The 15,104-nt window shown below is 41.0% G+C and overlaps 2 protein-coding genes across 2 annotated transcripts in view; both read right to left on the bottom strand.

Annotated features, from left to right (window-relative positions):
• RGSL1 (regulator of G protein signaling like 1) overlaps positions 1 to 1,563 on the bottom strand; it is a 56,267-nt gene extending 54,704 nt beyond the window's left edge. The window contains exon 1 of the mRNA XM_073215748.1: positions 1,537 to 1,563. Within this exon, the coding sequence (XP_073071849.1) occupies positions 1,537 to 1,549 (13 nt within the window). The 5' untranslated portion in view covers positions 1,550 to 1,563. The remainder of the gene's footprint in view (positions 1 to 1,536) is intronic.
• Positions 1,564 to 8,159: 6,596 nt separating this feature from the next.
• On the bottom strand, positions 8,160 to 9,161 carry LOC108389993 (transmembrane epididymal protein 1A). The gene is given in 2 exon segments (XM_017648557.3): positions 8,160 to 8,921; positions 8,924 to 9,161. Coding segments are annotated over 2 exon segments (771 nt in total). The 3' UTR covers positions 8,160 to 8,388.
• Between the last annotated feature and the right edge of the window lie 5,943 nt (positions 9,162 to 15,104).

Here is a 15,104-nt window from a genome sequence, read left to right as displayed (position 1 = left end):
TTCCATCTCAACATTTGCAAAGCTGATCTGACCATTTTGCTTCCCCACCTGCTCCTTTTCCTGTATTTCCAATCTTAGTTATTGGAACCACCGCTCATCCAATTGTCTAAACCAGAAACCTAGAAATCATTGATTCCTCTCTTGCTCTCTGTTTCTCTCTCTCAAATTCTACTCCCATGTGCAATGGTGGACCATGCTATGCGGTTTTCCTTCTACATTTCCCTGAAATCTGTCCTCTCCTCTCCCTCCACAAACTCACTCTCTTATTTCAGGCCCCTATCCTCTCTCACCTAGACTACTGCCTTAAGTCTCTTAAAATGGTCTCCCTAGCTCCATTCTGTTTCCCTTCCAAGCACTCCTCAATGTCTTACAAGTTAAAATAAAGTGCAAGCTCCTTAGTATCTGAGATGACAATGGATCTGGATTTTGAGTTCCCTCCCAGCCTTGTCTCCCACCACTCCGCATCATGCTGTCTCCTGTTTACAGTCAGAACATTTTCCTATGTCCAACCTCCATGTCTTTGTTCCTGCATTCCCATAGCCCAAAATGTCCTCTCAACCACTATCTGCTTAACAAAATACTAGTCACCCATCAGGAATTGGCTCACATATAATGTTGATGAACCAAACATGGTAGAATCTTCCACAATGGTAAAATTGATATCTAGCCCCCCTGGTTAACAAGTCGTTGTTTTCATCCATTGATGAATCTGTCTTCCTTAAGAGACTGAGCTCTATGAGGAGGGACTTTGCCTTTCCTTCCTTCTTCCCACAGGCACTAAAAGTGTTTGCCCAATGTCTAAGTTCTATAAAGGTTGAATGAATTGTTCTTTCAAGAGAAGAGCTTCTATCTTCTGGGCCTTTTTCCATTTATTTGGCCAGCATTCAGAGAGCCTGGCATGGATTTGTTTAATAAGATTATTGAGACCATCTGAATGCAGGACAGTGGGGTTTGGCAGAAATTCCCCAATCAATTGTATGTTCCATAGCTACACGCACTGCTGGTGACCAGTGGCTTGACTATGTTAGGGCTTGCCATTAACAGGATGGCCTGCATGGGGTGGAGGAACAGGCTCTCCACATCCTCCCTTTCCCCATCCTCCAGGTCTTCATTCCTGTTTTGCCATTCTCACCTGCTCTGCCTTCAGACTTCCCAATACTTCGAGAAGGCTTTCAATCACTTATTCCACACCATGGTAATACCGACTTGGGAACAAATCATTGGATAACCCCAAACCTCATGCTAGCCTTCTCCCAAGAGGAGGTATGGCACATGATGGCCCAATCTACCCTTTACTATCTCGCTTTTGGTTGCCTTAGTTGTCCTATGAATGGGGCCCTGTCCTAGACTCAAAGATCTGATGGCATGAGGTGGAGGGGGTAAGTGGGGAGAAGAAGTGAAGGTAAACAAAAGGCATAAATAACAAAGCCACACACGGTGTCCCTGAAGACTCAGAGCTGTTAACAATTGGGAAGGAGGGTGGTCTACTTTATCTAAGGGCTCAAAGCCTAGGAGACATCCTTCTCTAAGACTCACCAGCATTGCTCATGTTGTCATGCTCTTCCTGCCACTGGGATTAGGGGCAGAATTTGCTCCCCATCAGCAGAACCCCACCCTTTGTGACCACACAGTGACACCTCCCATAAGGGCTCCAGATTCTATCAGGATTTGGTCTTCTAATCACTGGTGTAGACCTCAGTCTGAACATAAGTCTTTGTTACTCCATCTCCTTGATTCCCTTGACTGTACCGGACACCTCTGATACTTAGGCTTTTAGTCCATACACTATTCTGTATGCTTTGGCAGGTTCTCTGTAAGTGTTGTCCATGTATAGATCCTGAGTTTAAGTTCTTTCCCTTTAACTTGACCTTATGCTTGTGGGGAGCAAGGATCTGCTCATTTATTTCTAATGTGTCTTTTGTATCTAATATCCTTCTAGAAATTGAACAGGTACTTGGTGAATGTTTAATGACTTGTCTTTTGGATAAGCTTGGAAAATTAAACCTAATATCCAAGTTTTGTTTTCCAGCCCCTCTCCTGCTTCCCAGATGGTTTCCACTGGGTGGCTGGGAGTTACTTCATTACCCACTGGCTTTGAAAAGAGATAGAATAAACATTAGCTGCCATCCATGACAAAGACGCTGGAGGAGGTGTTTATACTTTGTTCTCATTTACTTCGCGGCCCTGCTAAAAGAAGTTACCATCACCTCTTTTTCATTGAAAGTGCTGCATTGCCTATTTGATTCAAGAGCCTGTCATTTCAAATATGTCAGTAAGGCAAAGCTTCTTTTCACATGAAAATGAATTTTAATGGACTTAAAATAAGCTCCTTGGACTTCCTCACTATGATCTATTTTTCTGTATAACTCCTCCCACCACTTCTTGTGTGTACCTTTATTTGTTTAATTAGGCTTTCTTTCCCACAGATGTTATAAAAGAAGTAAACAATATATATGCAGAAAGGAACTATGTGGAAGAAAGCTTCCTACATTCTAAGAATTTTAACAGAAGATAAAAACAAAGTTATTTAATATTTTCTTCAAATCATAGCATGCACATGTGGAGATTTTCTGTGACCAATTTTAATCCCAAATTTTCTAACCCTGTCAGTCTCCCATTCACCTAGACCAGTCACTCCAGAAAAGACAGAAGCAAGCAAGAGGCAATATGGGAAAGAAGTTATATTTGTTTTTCATTGTAACTTTTCCCAAGATGGTATAATGTTTTTCAACTGTAAACTGGGCCAGGTCTCCTTATGAGCTATCATGACGAACTCAAAGGAAAGAGCAGAAAACTTTTTATCCACATACAAACAGTCCTCGAAGTGAGGAATAATCATAAATGACAAGAAAGGAGACTGAAGAATTTTCTAGAATATTTCCAACTTACCAAAGTCTAAAATGTTTGTTGCAAGTTGGAAATTTAGAACTCAGCATGAATTTGGTCACAGAGAATAACTTATAGTAAGACAAATGGTAGAATTGTTTAATATGGAAATTAACATTTGTTATTCATTTTTTATTGCCTTAAACAGGCTTGAAGACTAAGCTCTTGTCCTCTTCAAGGATAGGTAAATCATTTTTGGGTAGTCCTGGCTTTGGGTCTGATTTACCACACTTAGATCCTTTCTTCCAATGTCCTAGGATACCTGTGAGTTAGCCCAAAGGGGGCCCTAAACACTGAGTGGGTCAGAAACAAGTGCATTTAGTAAAGTTTTATGTTGTGTTGTTTTGGCCACTTGGCTTCTGGCCACCCTTCCTGTTTGGTGTGAAAAACCATCCTGTCTCTTGAACACTCTCCCACTGTGGATACCAGAGGGGGCCAGAAAGTCCCTCCTTCTGCTCTGGCAGCAAGGACATGGATGCCTATCCTAGACTCAGCAATCAGACCCTCCACCAAGGACTTTTCTTTTGAAAATGAGGCTTGATTTCAATGGGATGTGATGCTAACTACCAAAGACAAAGTATACGTGGATATCATAACAGCAGCTATGGCACTGTAGATATCAGAATGATCCAACCCACAGATTCTTTGTTGGGCCTGTTATCATAGGGTCATCAAGTGCAATAGTTTGCAAACCCACTGGGAGCTATATTTAGCAATGCAAGAGTGACCCCAGGTTCAGAGAGGGACTGAGAGGTTATTAAACAGAAAGTTGAATGGCAATGAACTGAAGCAGCTGCCTCCTTCCCAATCTGTTCCGTCAAACAGGCATCTGAAATCATTTTTAGTAATTAAATGAACTCGCCTGGAAGGAAATGGCATGGAGGAGGTAGTCCAGGTCCAACTCAGCTTGATGTGTCTAGCATCAGTAGGTGCTCAACGGTGTTTGCTCAATTCAGCTGAGAAATGGATGTGAAGATAATATGGAAAGCTTTAAGTTCTGCACAAACATAAAGAGCTAGAAATTGTCTAATTGAGGGATTGGGGCATTGGAAAAGGGTGAGGGACAGACAGAGAAAGTGACATACAGTCATCCCAACATTAACTTAAAAAAGCTTTAGGTTATTTTTATATGTCAGTATGTCTGTAATACTGACAGACTACAGACTTCTCTTGGGCAGAACTGCAGCCTCCTGATTCAGAACTTCCTCTTTGCTAAGGCCTCTGGTTAGTTACATAAGGAGAGGACACAGCACATGGAATTCATGCCTTATCCCTACTGTTGTTATTTTCGCCAGTTTAATAGGTTTTAACCAAAGACTTGAGAATGGTGGTCAGTGCAATACTTACAAGTTTTAAAGTCAAGGGAGGTGCAGTTTCGTCCTATTAGATATTGGTGCAACAGAAAGAGAATAAAAACTTGAAAGTCTGCCACTAAAATAACCTGTTTAATTAAGATTTCATGTCAGGGAAAAATTCTGAGTTATAAGAAGTACAATCTTTTGTGATTGGTGATTGGTCAAGTCCTGGCCAAAGTTAAAAAGTAAAAACCTCATGGAAAGAAATGTACCCAACAGCTGCAGGGTTAGTCATAGAACATCGCCTTTAGTCCTATATTCTTTGACCTAAAATATGTAATGAGGATTCTGAGTTTTGGACAGTGAAGCCTCAAGAAGTTGGAGGTAGTAATTTTATTTCTTTTGGCTGGGTGGGTAATTTTAAACCCAAGCATAATAAAAAATGTTGCCCTTTGTTTTATTCATGTAAATGTACTTCTGAAAAATGTGTGCTATTTTGTATATGCTGTTTTTATAAAACAAAATGTTTAAAATTTGTTTTGCTTTTATTTTAAAATATGACAAGTTTACAAGAGCCTTTTAAGCTCTTAGGAGAATTTGCTTTGTTAGGCTTGTGAATCTGCCTTGTTAGATATTTAAAGTATTTAAAAGAATGATACTTACAACTCATAATATGCAATGTCTAGGAATTTTAATTAACAAAATATGGAAATGGTATCTGTTAAGAAAATTTGATCTATCTAAATGTATGATTTTATTGAAAAATAATGAACAAGCAGTAGCCATTTCAAATAAAATTATATTTATAATTCTGTATGTAAGGTTTAAAAGCTTAATAATTAGTATATTAAGTGTGTACCATAGCATAGTGAATACTGTCTACAATATAAACAACTATGAGCATTTTTTGTTGCTGGCACAATGATCCCATTCAATTAGTAAGAGCACATTTATGATTTTCTGTCTTCATATTGAATATCAGATTATCACAATTTCCATATAACACTTTTGTGTGGCTCTTCCTTAGCCATCCTTCCTAGCAGGCAAGGAACTCAATAGTTTTCTCTGGTATTGTTGGACCATGAAATCCCATCACTGGAACTGCACTTTCAGGCATGTGGTTGCTAAGCTTCAGTGTCTGAGTATATGAATGTTTAAGACCTTAGAATGGCTCTCTTGAATTCCTCTAACAAATTCCTACTTATGCTTCAAAACCCAGATCAAAATTAAAACAATATTTCATCTATGCTACACCTGTATTAGATATTTTATTTACTCATTCTCCAGCTATTGAAAGCCTATTATGTGATGTGCTGAACAAGAGCATTTTGATGATTTTTATGGAGTTGCTAAAAAGCAGCCATTTTAGCTTAAGGAACATTTTGACACTATTGTGTTTTAGGGATACACACACACATCTGTATATCTATGCATGTGTAAATATCTCTATATTTATACATAGATATCTATACTTCTATATATCTATGTATATAATCTTATATATTGAATTCTATGATTATTCATAGCTACACATCAAAGTTTAACAGGAAACAAACAGACCTTCATTACGTTTACTGGATGCTTGAACAACACTTATTTATTTTTGTTCCCCTCTTCTTCCCTCTTTCATTTGTTTTAAATTGGTAATTCAGTACCAAATGGAGAGCAAGTACACTTTCTGGGCGCGTGTAAAATGGTGCCCTCTGGTGGATAGTGGTGAAGATTACACCTTTCTTTCCCAAACTGGGTTTTTTGGTTTTGTTTTTCCCCAAATTTACCTTCGGTTTTCCATTCTGGTGATTAGAATTGCTGTCAGACTGCTCACATCTACTGTGATGTGAGGAATGCAGAAAGGTCCTTGTCATCCGAACTTCAGGCATCTTCATTCTACCATTATGTCAGGCTTCAGGAATAATCTTTTGTGGCTTTTTAGGCCTCTGCTAATATTTAATTTTTTTACCGCAAAGATACATGCTGTGAGGCATAATCATATTTGAAGGCATTAATTTGCTATACAAGATGAGTTGAAAATATCTAACAGGACCTCAAAAGTACCCAGAAATGAGACAGATCTTTCAGCAAGTGGTTTTGGTATCTCTTCAACTTTTACCTTTATAGAGAGATAGTATCTCGAAGTATTAATATTTGAGCTTTAATTCTCTGCCCTTGTATGTAACTTTTCCCCTAATTAGTGAGAGATATTGCCTTGAGATGAGGTCAGACTGTAATAGTAAAAAAGTCAAGTTTTAGGTAAAAATACATAAAACATGCTGTTAATATCAAAAAGAGGAGGTCTGAGAGAAGTAGAAAACAGTTTCCTCATATCACTAGGAAAGAATGTAGAGGAAAAGCGGATTCCCTACCGCCCCCGACTCCAGACTCTAGAGGAGCTCCAAGCAGGCTACAGGAAGGAGGAACTGCGAAGCTGGGCGAGGACTGAAAAGAGCCCGCGGCCGTGGGGGAGAAACAAGGGGATGGTCCCCGAGGCGACACCCAGGGACAGGGCAGAACCTCCAGGGGAAACTGCAGAGCTCACTGGTCACCAGGTCCAAGGAGAAGCACAGAAGATGTACTAATGCCTGAGGAATATTTTATTTCCACCCAGGGAACCACGGCTCATCTCCGGTGGAGAGCAGCGCTGTTTGCTGATCACCGCACTGTGCAAGTGTCTGCCTTCCGTGCAGAGAGGCCTGCTGGCCACACACTGGCTGCTAGCCCGCGCCTGCCATCCACATCCTAAGGCATTGCTGAGCTTCATCTAAGGACACTGGGAGGCTCCTCCTCCCCCTGCAGTCACTCAGAATGCTCACAAGCCCCCAAAACCAGAGGGAGGAGGCCCTTAACAACCAGATAGTAATTCATCCCTGCTACACCTTGACTTTTGAACAAGAAAATTAACAAGGAAGAGTAAGGCCAGAACCGAAGGAAGAGGGATACATGTCGTTATCCTAAGAACCGGAAGCAAGAGGACGAGAAGGATGACATCCTCTGGATCCCTGCCCAGCCTCACTCTGCCCTGAGCCTAGATATTTGAGTTGTGACCAGGAGAAGGGAAGCTTGACAGATTCTCCATATCCTGCGGACAGCAGGAGAGAAGCAGGGTGGGTGGCATAATGACATTCTTTTGCAAATCCCCACTAATTTAACTCTACTACTCAGAATTTCACCCCCCTTGATACTCATCTACAGCATTGTGACATAGCTAAATATCTACTGCCTTAAGTCAGCTTCCTAACTCTTTTGAGTTTTAGATTATTATCTGTAAACCTACCTGATAAGAGGGTTGTAAAGATTAAAAAGAAAAGTACGTGAAATAAACAAGCCACTGAATTTTGTGGTACATGAGAACCAGAAAGGAGTGGGTCCAGGTGAGTTGGCTACTTGGAAATTGATTGAGCTTTGTACTGAGCAGTGAGAGTCTGACAGACTCTACACCTTGGGAGACAGGGGTGGAGAAATTTTAGAAGCAGACGAGCCTTTTTAAGTCCTCACTACACGCAGGGTGTGGCTCTATCCTACTACTCCCTGCTGAAGAACTAGCCTTTAAGGATCGTGGTGATGGTATCATGGTGCCATGTATGTCCACACATCAAAATGTATGTACGATTTTTGTATATTAAGCATATCTCAAAACTTATGTTTGGTAAATCATAAAGTAACCAAAAGGAAGAATGCAGTAACAGTTCTGTAAGTTCTATACAGTCAAAATAACAGTTCTTTAGTAGGAGTATTAAAGAGATCCAGAATGAGAAAAGATGAGGATGGGTAAGCTGTTACGATGTACTAAATGTGACTAGTGGTCGGTATCTCTGTGGTGGGTCAGGGACATTGTAAAGACCCAAAGGCAGTATATAGCGTATTTATTTTCATGCTTTCCTGGGAGAGTAGTGGGGAAGGCAGAGAAGAGCAGGGCGAGCAGATTGCCTTGGCTGGGGTTGTGCAGAGCGAGCAGAGGTGGGGAGGAAGGGAGCTGAGAGCAAAGGCCCTGGCCCCCGTCACAGGCCTCGTGTTTCATTCACCTTTCCTCTGCACACTACTCAGCAAATGACAGAAGTCAGAAGTGGGGAGAGGCGTGTGCTCATCCCTGCTGAGCCCGCTGCCTTGGCTGTTCCTCCTCTCTCACAGCTCCACTTCTCACAACTTCTCATCCAGCTGTTCCACGATGTGCAGGTGACAGGTACCATTCGAGCTCACCCAGGTTCAGACATTAACAAATGTAACAATAGAACAAAAAGGAGGAACCATGGATCCAGATCATCAAAATGGCAATGGAAGCCACATGCCAGCAGAAGAAGGTGGTGACAAACATGGTGTTGTGTTTGTCATCATCCATCCATTTATGGCCAGAGATTGGTTTGTACAGCAAGGAGCCTGTCTGTATCAGCCATGAGCCTGCTATCATATAAAACAAGGCCTTCATCACCCAGAGCTGAGGCATGTTGGGAGCCCACAGCTCTGCAATCACCACCAGCATCAGCAGTAACATGGTCTGCATGTGCAGGAGGTGAGCCTGCAGCTCCACTCCCTCTGAGTCCTGCATGTGACACACCATCAGGAGCAGAAAGAGAAATATGCCCAGGGCCTGGGCACCTTGCTCCGGAGCTGCACACCTCTGGGGCAGCAGGTTCTTGCTTACCGCATCTGCACACTTGCTCAGGAAGAAGGTCATATAGAGAGTGAGATGCTGCCACTGTTTGTGGTATAACAAGTTTCTCTGATGATATCTCTTGCTGATAAGTAAAACTGTCCACGAATGTTATGCAGCTCTTGGGCTACTAAAATGCAGGCGCTCAATATCTTCACTGACCCAACACAATATATCTGCCTTAGCCTCGCCCATCTTCCTTTGGTCCAGGGATGGCGTGGTGGATATTGGACAGCGTAGTTGCATATCAAGGCCCTGGAGATGAGTCGTGCCTGATAAAGTCCATAGAAGAAGAGAGACAGCCCTGGGTACAGATGACCTTCAAAGCCTCCCATGGAACTGGAGGGAGGTCTGACCTAAGGCAGAAGAAGCAAGAGGCTCAGGAATGACCACTTCAGGCTCCAGAGTGTGGAGGGAGCTTCCTGAAGTCTATTTATAACCTCTGTGCGGCTCACTGCTTCCACATACGGAAGAGAAATGGTTTTGGAGGGAACCCAAACTCAGGGTGGGTGGGAGTCACGGTTCCGTTCTGGTCTCCTGCTCTGGTTCATTGATAGCTAAGCAACTGTTGCCAAACAAAGAACTGAGCGTATTCTCCTGTATAATGCCTGGGCGTCTCCCCTTCTCAGACTAGGCTACAGGTCCCCTTGCCTTGCCTCCCACTTGTCCTTGATGCCATCGCTACCTTCTTACTTCCCTCCCAAACTCACAGAACGTAAAGAACTCAGACGAAGCCGGGAGAATGCACAAACATAGGGCATATTAGGATTCCTCACATAGAACCTCATACAAGTACTAGGCACAAATGTAGTCCCCTAGGCACAAACAGTCTTAAGAGCTGCAAGTAAACATACGCAGGACCTCATTACTCTGACGTTGGTTGAGGACTGCCAGAAAAATATTCAATCCCAGAAATCTCTCTTCTGCATATCTCTAGATAGAACTGAGATTCCTTTGGGCTACGGCAGTGTTTTTCCAAGTTAAAGTGTAGATGATTAGGTTCTACTCAGAGATACTGATTTGGAATCTCTTGGCAGTGGTATCTTGCAATAAATATTTCAATAAATATTTCCAGGTAATTCTTATGCACACTAAATTTTGAGAATCATTGAGTAGTAGATTGTAGGTACTGGTAGAAAAGAAGATCCTATTAAGCTAGTAATCTTAGTGTGAAATATTTTTTCTCAGGAAATAAGCACCTATTAGGATGTAATGGCTATACTACCCTTCAGGACAGTCAACTGGGTACAAGGAATGTCTCAACTTTCTTTCATGTTCATCTTATTTTTTTTCCATTTTGGTTTATTTCCATTTGGTTATTTTGTTGGTATGTCTTTTGTTGCAACCATGAATGAACAGTCCACTTTATTTTGTAATTTTTACTGATATAAGAAACTATAATTTTATATTGATCTTCATGTTAATTACTTGCTGCATTTATGTACTGTTCTAATTTTTAAATGGTTTAATATACAGATATCTGAAAATAATGAAAATATCATTTCCTTTTAGATATACTTTTGTCTTTTCTACTTGCACTGGCATCGTAGAAATGTATTGTTTTCCTCTTCTGGGAAGTGTCCCCTCAAATCATGTGGGTTAAGTGGAAGCTGTTATCTCCTAATAAACTAGGCCAATTTAAGACCAGCACAAGATTTTTTTTTCAATGAAAAAAGAAAACCTCCTGCTCTCAGCCTTTTCATAGACTATATAAATTCTGTTTACTGCAGAACCAAGTAATTTATTGGAATTATATTTCCTTCTCCACGGATCCAATATTGTTTTGGTTTTGTGCTTCTGAATAACTAATTCACACAAACTTAATGGTTTAAAACAAAATGAATCTATTACGTCAGTTTCTGTGGGTCAGGATATAGGCAGAGCTTTGCTGGGTCCCCCGTTCAGAGTCTCACCAAGTGCAGTCATGGTAGGAGCCAAGCTGCGTTTCATTCTGGAGCTCAGGGTCCTCTTCCAGGCTCACATGGTTGTGGCAGAATTCAGTTCCTGTGGTTGCAGGACTAAAGTCCCAATTTGCTTGTTAGCTATCATTTCACATTCACCATATTGACAAAAATTAGTCAGTAGTCTGACAATGAGAAACAAATAGAATAATTGATACATTGCTACTGTGAATGTAAATTGATAGCACCACTTTGGAAAAGAATTTGGCATTGTATAGCATTATATAGTAAAGTTGAAGATAAACATCCTGACATGTATACAGTATTCTCAGGAATGTACATGGGAGCACTGTTTATAATTGGGAGAGAGAAAGAAGAGCAATCAAAGTTACCATTAATATTGCCTTCAATATTAAAATGTATAGATAAATTTGTAAAATACTCACAAAATGAAATACTGTAGAGAAGTCTGTAGAGAAAATGAAAATTATAGCTATATTCAACAATACTGTGATGATTAATTTCATGTGTCAACTTGCCTAAGCCATAGGATACCCAGATTAAATTATTTCTAGGTGTGTCTATGAGATTAGCAGTTGAATCAGTGGATTTAATAAAGTAGATTGCCTGCCCCAAAGTGGGTGGGCCTCATCCAATCTGTTGAGGGCCTGAATAGAACCAAAGATGGAGGAAGGACGAATTCTCCCCTTTTCCTTCCTGTCTGTCTACTGGATTGGGACATACATCTTCTCCTGACCTTGCACTGAGATTTATATCCTCAGCTCCCCTGGTTCTCAGGACTTTAGACTCAGACTGCAATTATATCACCAGGTCTCCAGCGTGGAGAGAGCACATAGTGGGACTTCTCTGCCTCCACAATCACATGAGCCATTTCCTCATAATACATCTCCTGTTCATTCTGTTTCTCTGGAGAAATCTAATACACACATAGAACCCAAAAAATCTAATTATGGGTGAAAAAAGAATGTTATGAACTAATACCTACTGTATAAATATATATAAAGTATATATAATATGTATTATATATAAGATTATATAAAAATATATATGTATCAAAAGCACACAGAACTAAACTGTGAACACATATGTGGAACTAAACACAAAATTCAGGAAAATCGTCACCTCTGAGGGATTAAGGATAGAATAGATTTGAGAAGAACACACAAGAAAATAATAACTATTTTTCTGTTCTTACAGTTGGGGTGAGCACAGGAGTGTGGATTGGATCCCAGTTAAGAAGACTAAGTGGAAGTGCTGTGTGGATGAGTGAGACTTGATACCTAACAACTCTACTTTAGGGTGAGAAGGTGGGAAGACAGCTGTTTGCAAAGGGGCTCTCACAAATGCCAAAGGGGGTTTTTCTCTAGGACCTCAACGCTTATGCATATCATTCTACAACTGGCTTTTTTCACTTGTTGGAGACCATCATTATAGTGGCACTGCTGATTCCCTTTAGTATTACATTCATTACCTAGTTCCTTCTTGATAGACATGTTCATCTTCTGAATTTTTTTTAACACACAATGTTGAGTATTCTCCTAAGGGTAAATAACTATAAATGACATTTCTGAGTCATAGACTATTTCCTTTTTTAGTTTTAACAGACAGCGATAAATCTCCCTTCAAAGGGAGATCTCCCACAGTCTATTAGTCAACAAGTTCTTGTCCATCATCACCAACTCTGCATTGCTGCAACACCTCTAAACCGGTTTTGAATCCTCACCTAGTCCTATCCATCCTGCAGCCAGAGTGAGCTTTGGGAATAGACAGCTAATTATGCCACTGGCTAATTTAAATTCTCCATTGGCATCCTACTGGCTTGCAGATAAAACCTATGCCTTTAGAATAAGTCTGGTCTCATTTCCAGTCGCTTCCCACATGCACCCTTATCTCCAGGCATATCAGAACCGTTCAGTTCAGTGTACGATGGTTTTCCTGTTTTGCATTCTTTCTCTATCTGAAAAATTCCTCTTTTCAAGGATCAGCTGAAGCACTGACTCCTTCCCTCTGGGAAGGACACCTCTCTATGTAGCTTATACACATCTCTATAGCTACACTTGATACACTGTTTCACCACTATTTACTGGGCAATCTTTGAAGTCAGAGACCAAGTCCCATCTTCTTTGTCTCTTTAGAGTCTAGCCCCTTGCTTGGAGGTGCTCAATGTATGTGTGATAAGATGAATGAATAAACAAATGAACTACCAAATGAACATGTGGTCTCTACCATAAAATGCTTTATAGTCTAGTGATAAAGACAGAAGAGATACATACAAATGATGCAAGGCTGCTAATGTGAGGAGCTAAAAGCCAAATGAATGGAACAAATGACCAAAGCTATGCGATCAGAGAGCTCACACCAGCTGAAGTCAGGGCAAATATGATCACTCCCAATGAGGAGCCAGAAAGACTAACACACGTGAGTTCAAATTTTATCGTCGCCTCCTTTGTCCTCGGACACAGGAATGGTGGGATGAAAGGGTGTGGATGACTTGGCATAATTAAAACTTCTCAGCCAGAGGCTCAAGATCTCTGCATAAACCAGTGATTCTCAACCATCTTTTCATTCTGCTCTTCCCAAAGAAATCTTTTCAACTTGTTCCCTGATCACCTTCCCCCATAAAATGTAGTACTGTCAATATACTATGTATCTGTTTTATGTCCTGTGAACCTTTGGAAGGCCACAAACCATTTTACAATCATACCTGTTTCATTGTGCTTCACTTTATTGTTCTTCTCGGATATTGTGGGGGATTTTTTGTTTATTATTTTTTTAAATAAAGGTCTGTGTCAACCCTTCCTTGAGCAAGTCTATTGCTACCATTTTTCCAACAGCATTTGCTCACTTTGGTCTGTGTCACATTTTTGGTAATTCTTTTAATATTTCAAACTTTTGCATTATTATTATGTTTGTGATGGTGATTTGTGATCTGTGATTATTAGTAAAAGCACAGATGATGGTTAGCATGTTTAGCAATGATGTATTTTAAAAAATTTTTATATTGAAGTATAGTTGATATACAATATTATTTAGCTTCAGGTATATGATATAGTGGTGTGATAATCACATACATTACAAAATGCTCACCACAAGTACAGTTATCATCTGTCACCATACAAAGTTATTACAATGTTATTGACTATATTCTCTATACTGCATTGTAATAAAGTATTTTTAATTAAGGTATGTAAGTGTTTTTTAGGACATAATGCTGCTGTACACTTAATAGGCTGCAGTGTAGTGTCAGTATAACTTTTATATGCACTGGAAACCAAAAAATTCATTTGGCTTGTTTTATTGCAATATATGCTTAGTTTGGTCTGCAACTGAACCCACAAAATCTTTGAGGTATGCTTATATAACCTAAAGTCACCAATTTTCACCATCTTGGTAGCAAAACTGCCCCCACTGAGAGCACAGGGGACAAACCAAGGGCAGAGCGTCATCCCAGCAGAGGGCGGATGATGCAGCAGAGCTCATCTTCAAAGCACATTTCAGCAACAGGCAGGGATGATTCATTAGCGAGGGGTAGACTAGATGGCCTCAAGGAGTCTATCGGATTCTGCATGTGTGGCTGTCAGACCCCACAGGTCTCATGGGGGAAAGTTCTGGCATAGTAATGAGGAAACTCATGTTCTGTTTGAAGGACTTGAGTGAAAACTGCTCTCCCATTACTCCTCTCCAGCCAGTAACAGGGGTGACAACTGTATGAGAGAAAGAAGAGTCATCTAAAAAGGATGAACAAAATGAACTTTTCTCTAGTTTGGGCACTTGTAGCCAAAAACAGATGGAATGCAAATCAGAAGACTCTGCTTGTCCGACCAAATGCAGCAGAAGTAAGGAGCTGTCCCTATGGAGCCAGACAGACCACTGATGGGGCATCCATCAAGGGCGCGGAAGGAGCAGGTGCCCAGCTCACCAAGCGATGTTCCATGATGTACGAGCGAGGCTCTGCCTGAGGCAACCCTCCTGGTCCTGTGGTGGACACTGGCCATTCACTGGTTCACCCCTTTGGATGGGGTCTGGTGGGCTCAGGTTCCCAACGGTGAGGTATAAACCCAACTGCTCATCAGAATCATCTCAGGAGAGCCTTCTGAACATGAAGGTACCACATTTCCCCCAAGCCTACTGAATAGAGTCTCTGGGTTGAGGCCCAGGAATCTGCATTTTGAACCACACCCTCCCCCTACTCTCACCACTGGTGATTCCAATATAAGTCATCCTTCATCTGATGCTTGGAAACCACTGCACTGGACTAGAAAACACCACAACACCACCCTGGTTATTAGGCCACATGTGGACATCATCTTCCTGTCCACAGTGATCCACAGATTCATCCAGGAGCATGGGGCAACA

Source organism: Manis javanica, chromosome 11 (genome assembly GCF_040802235.1).
Source record: "Manis javanica isolate MJ-LG chromosome 11, MJ_LKY, whole genome shotgun sequence".
In the NCBI taxonomy this organism is placed as follows: Eukaryota; Metazoa; Chordata; class Mammalia; order Pholidota; family Manidae; genus Manis; species Manis javanica.
This window is presented reverse-complemented; position numbering and strand designations above follow the sequence as displayed.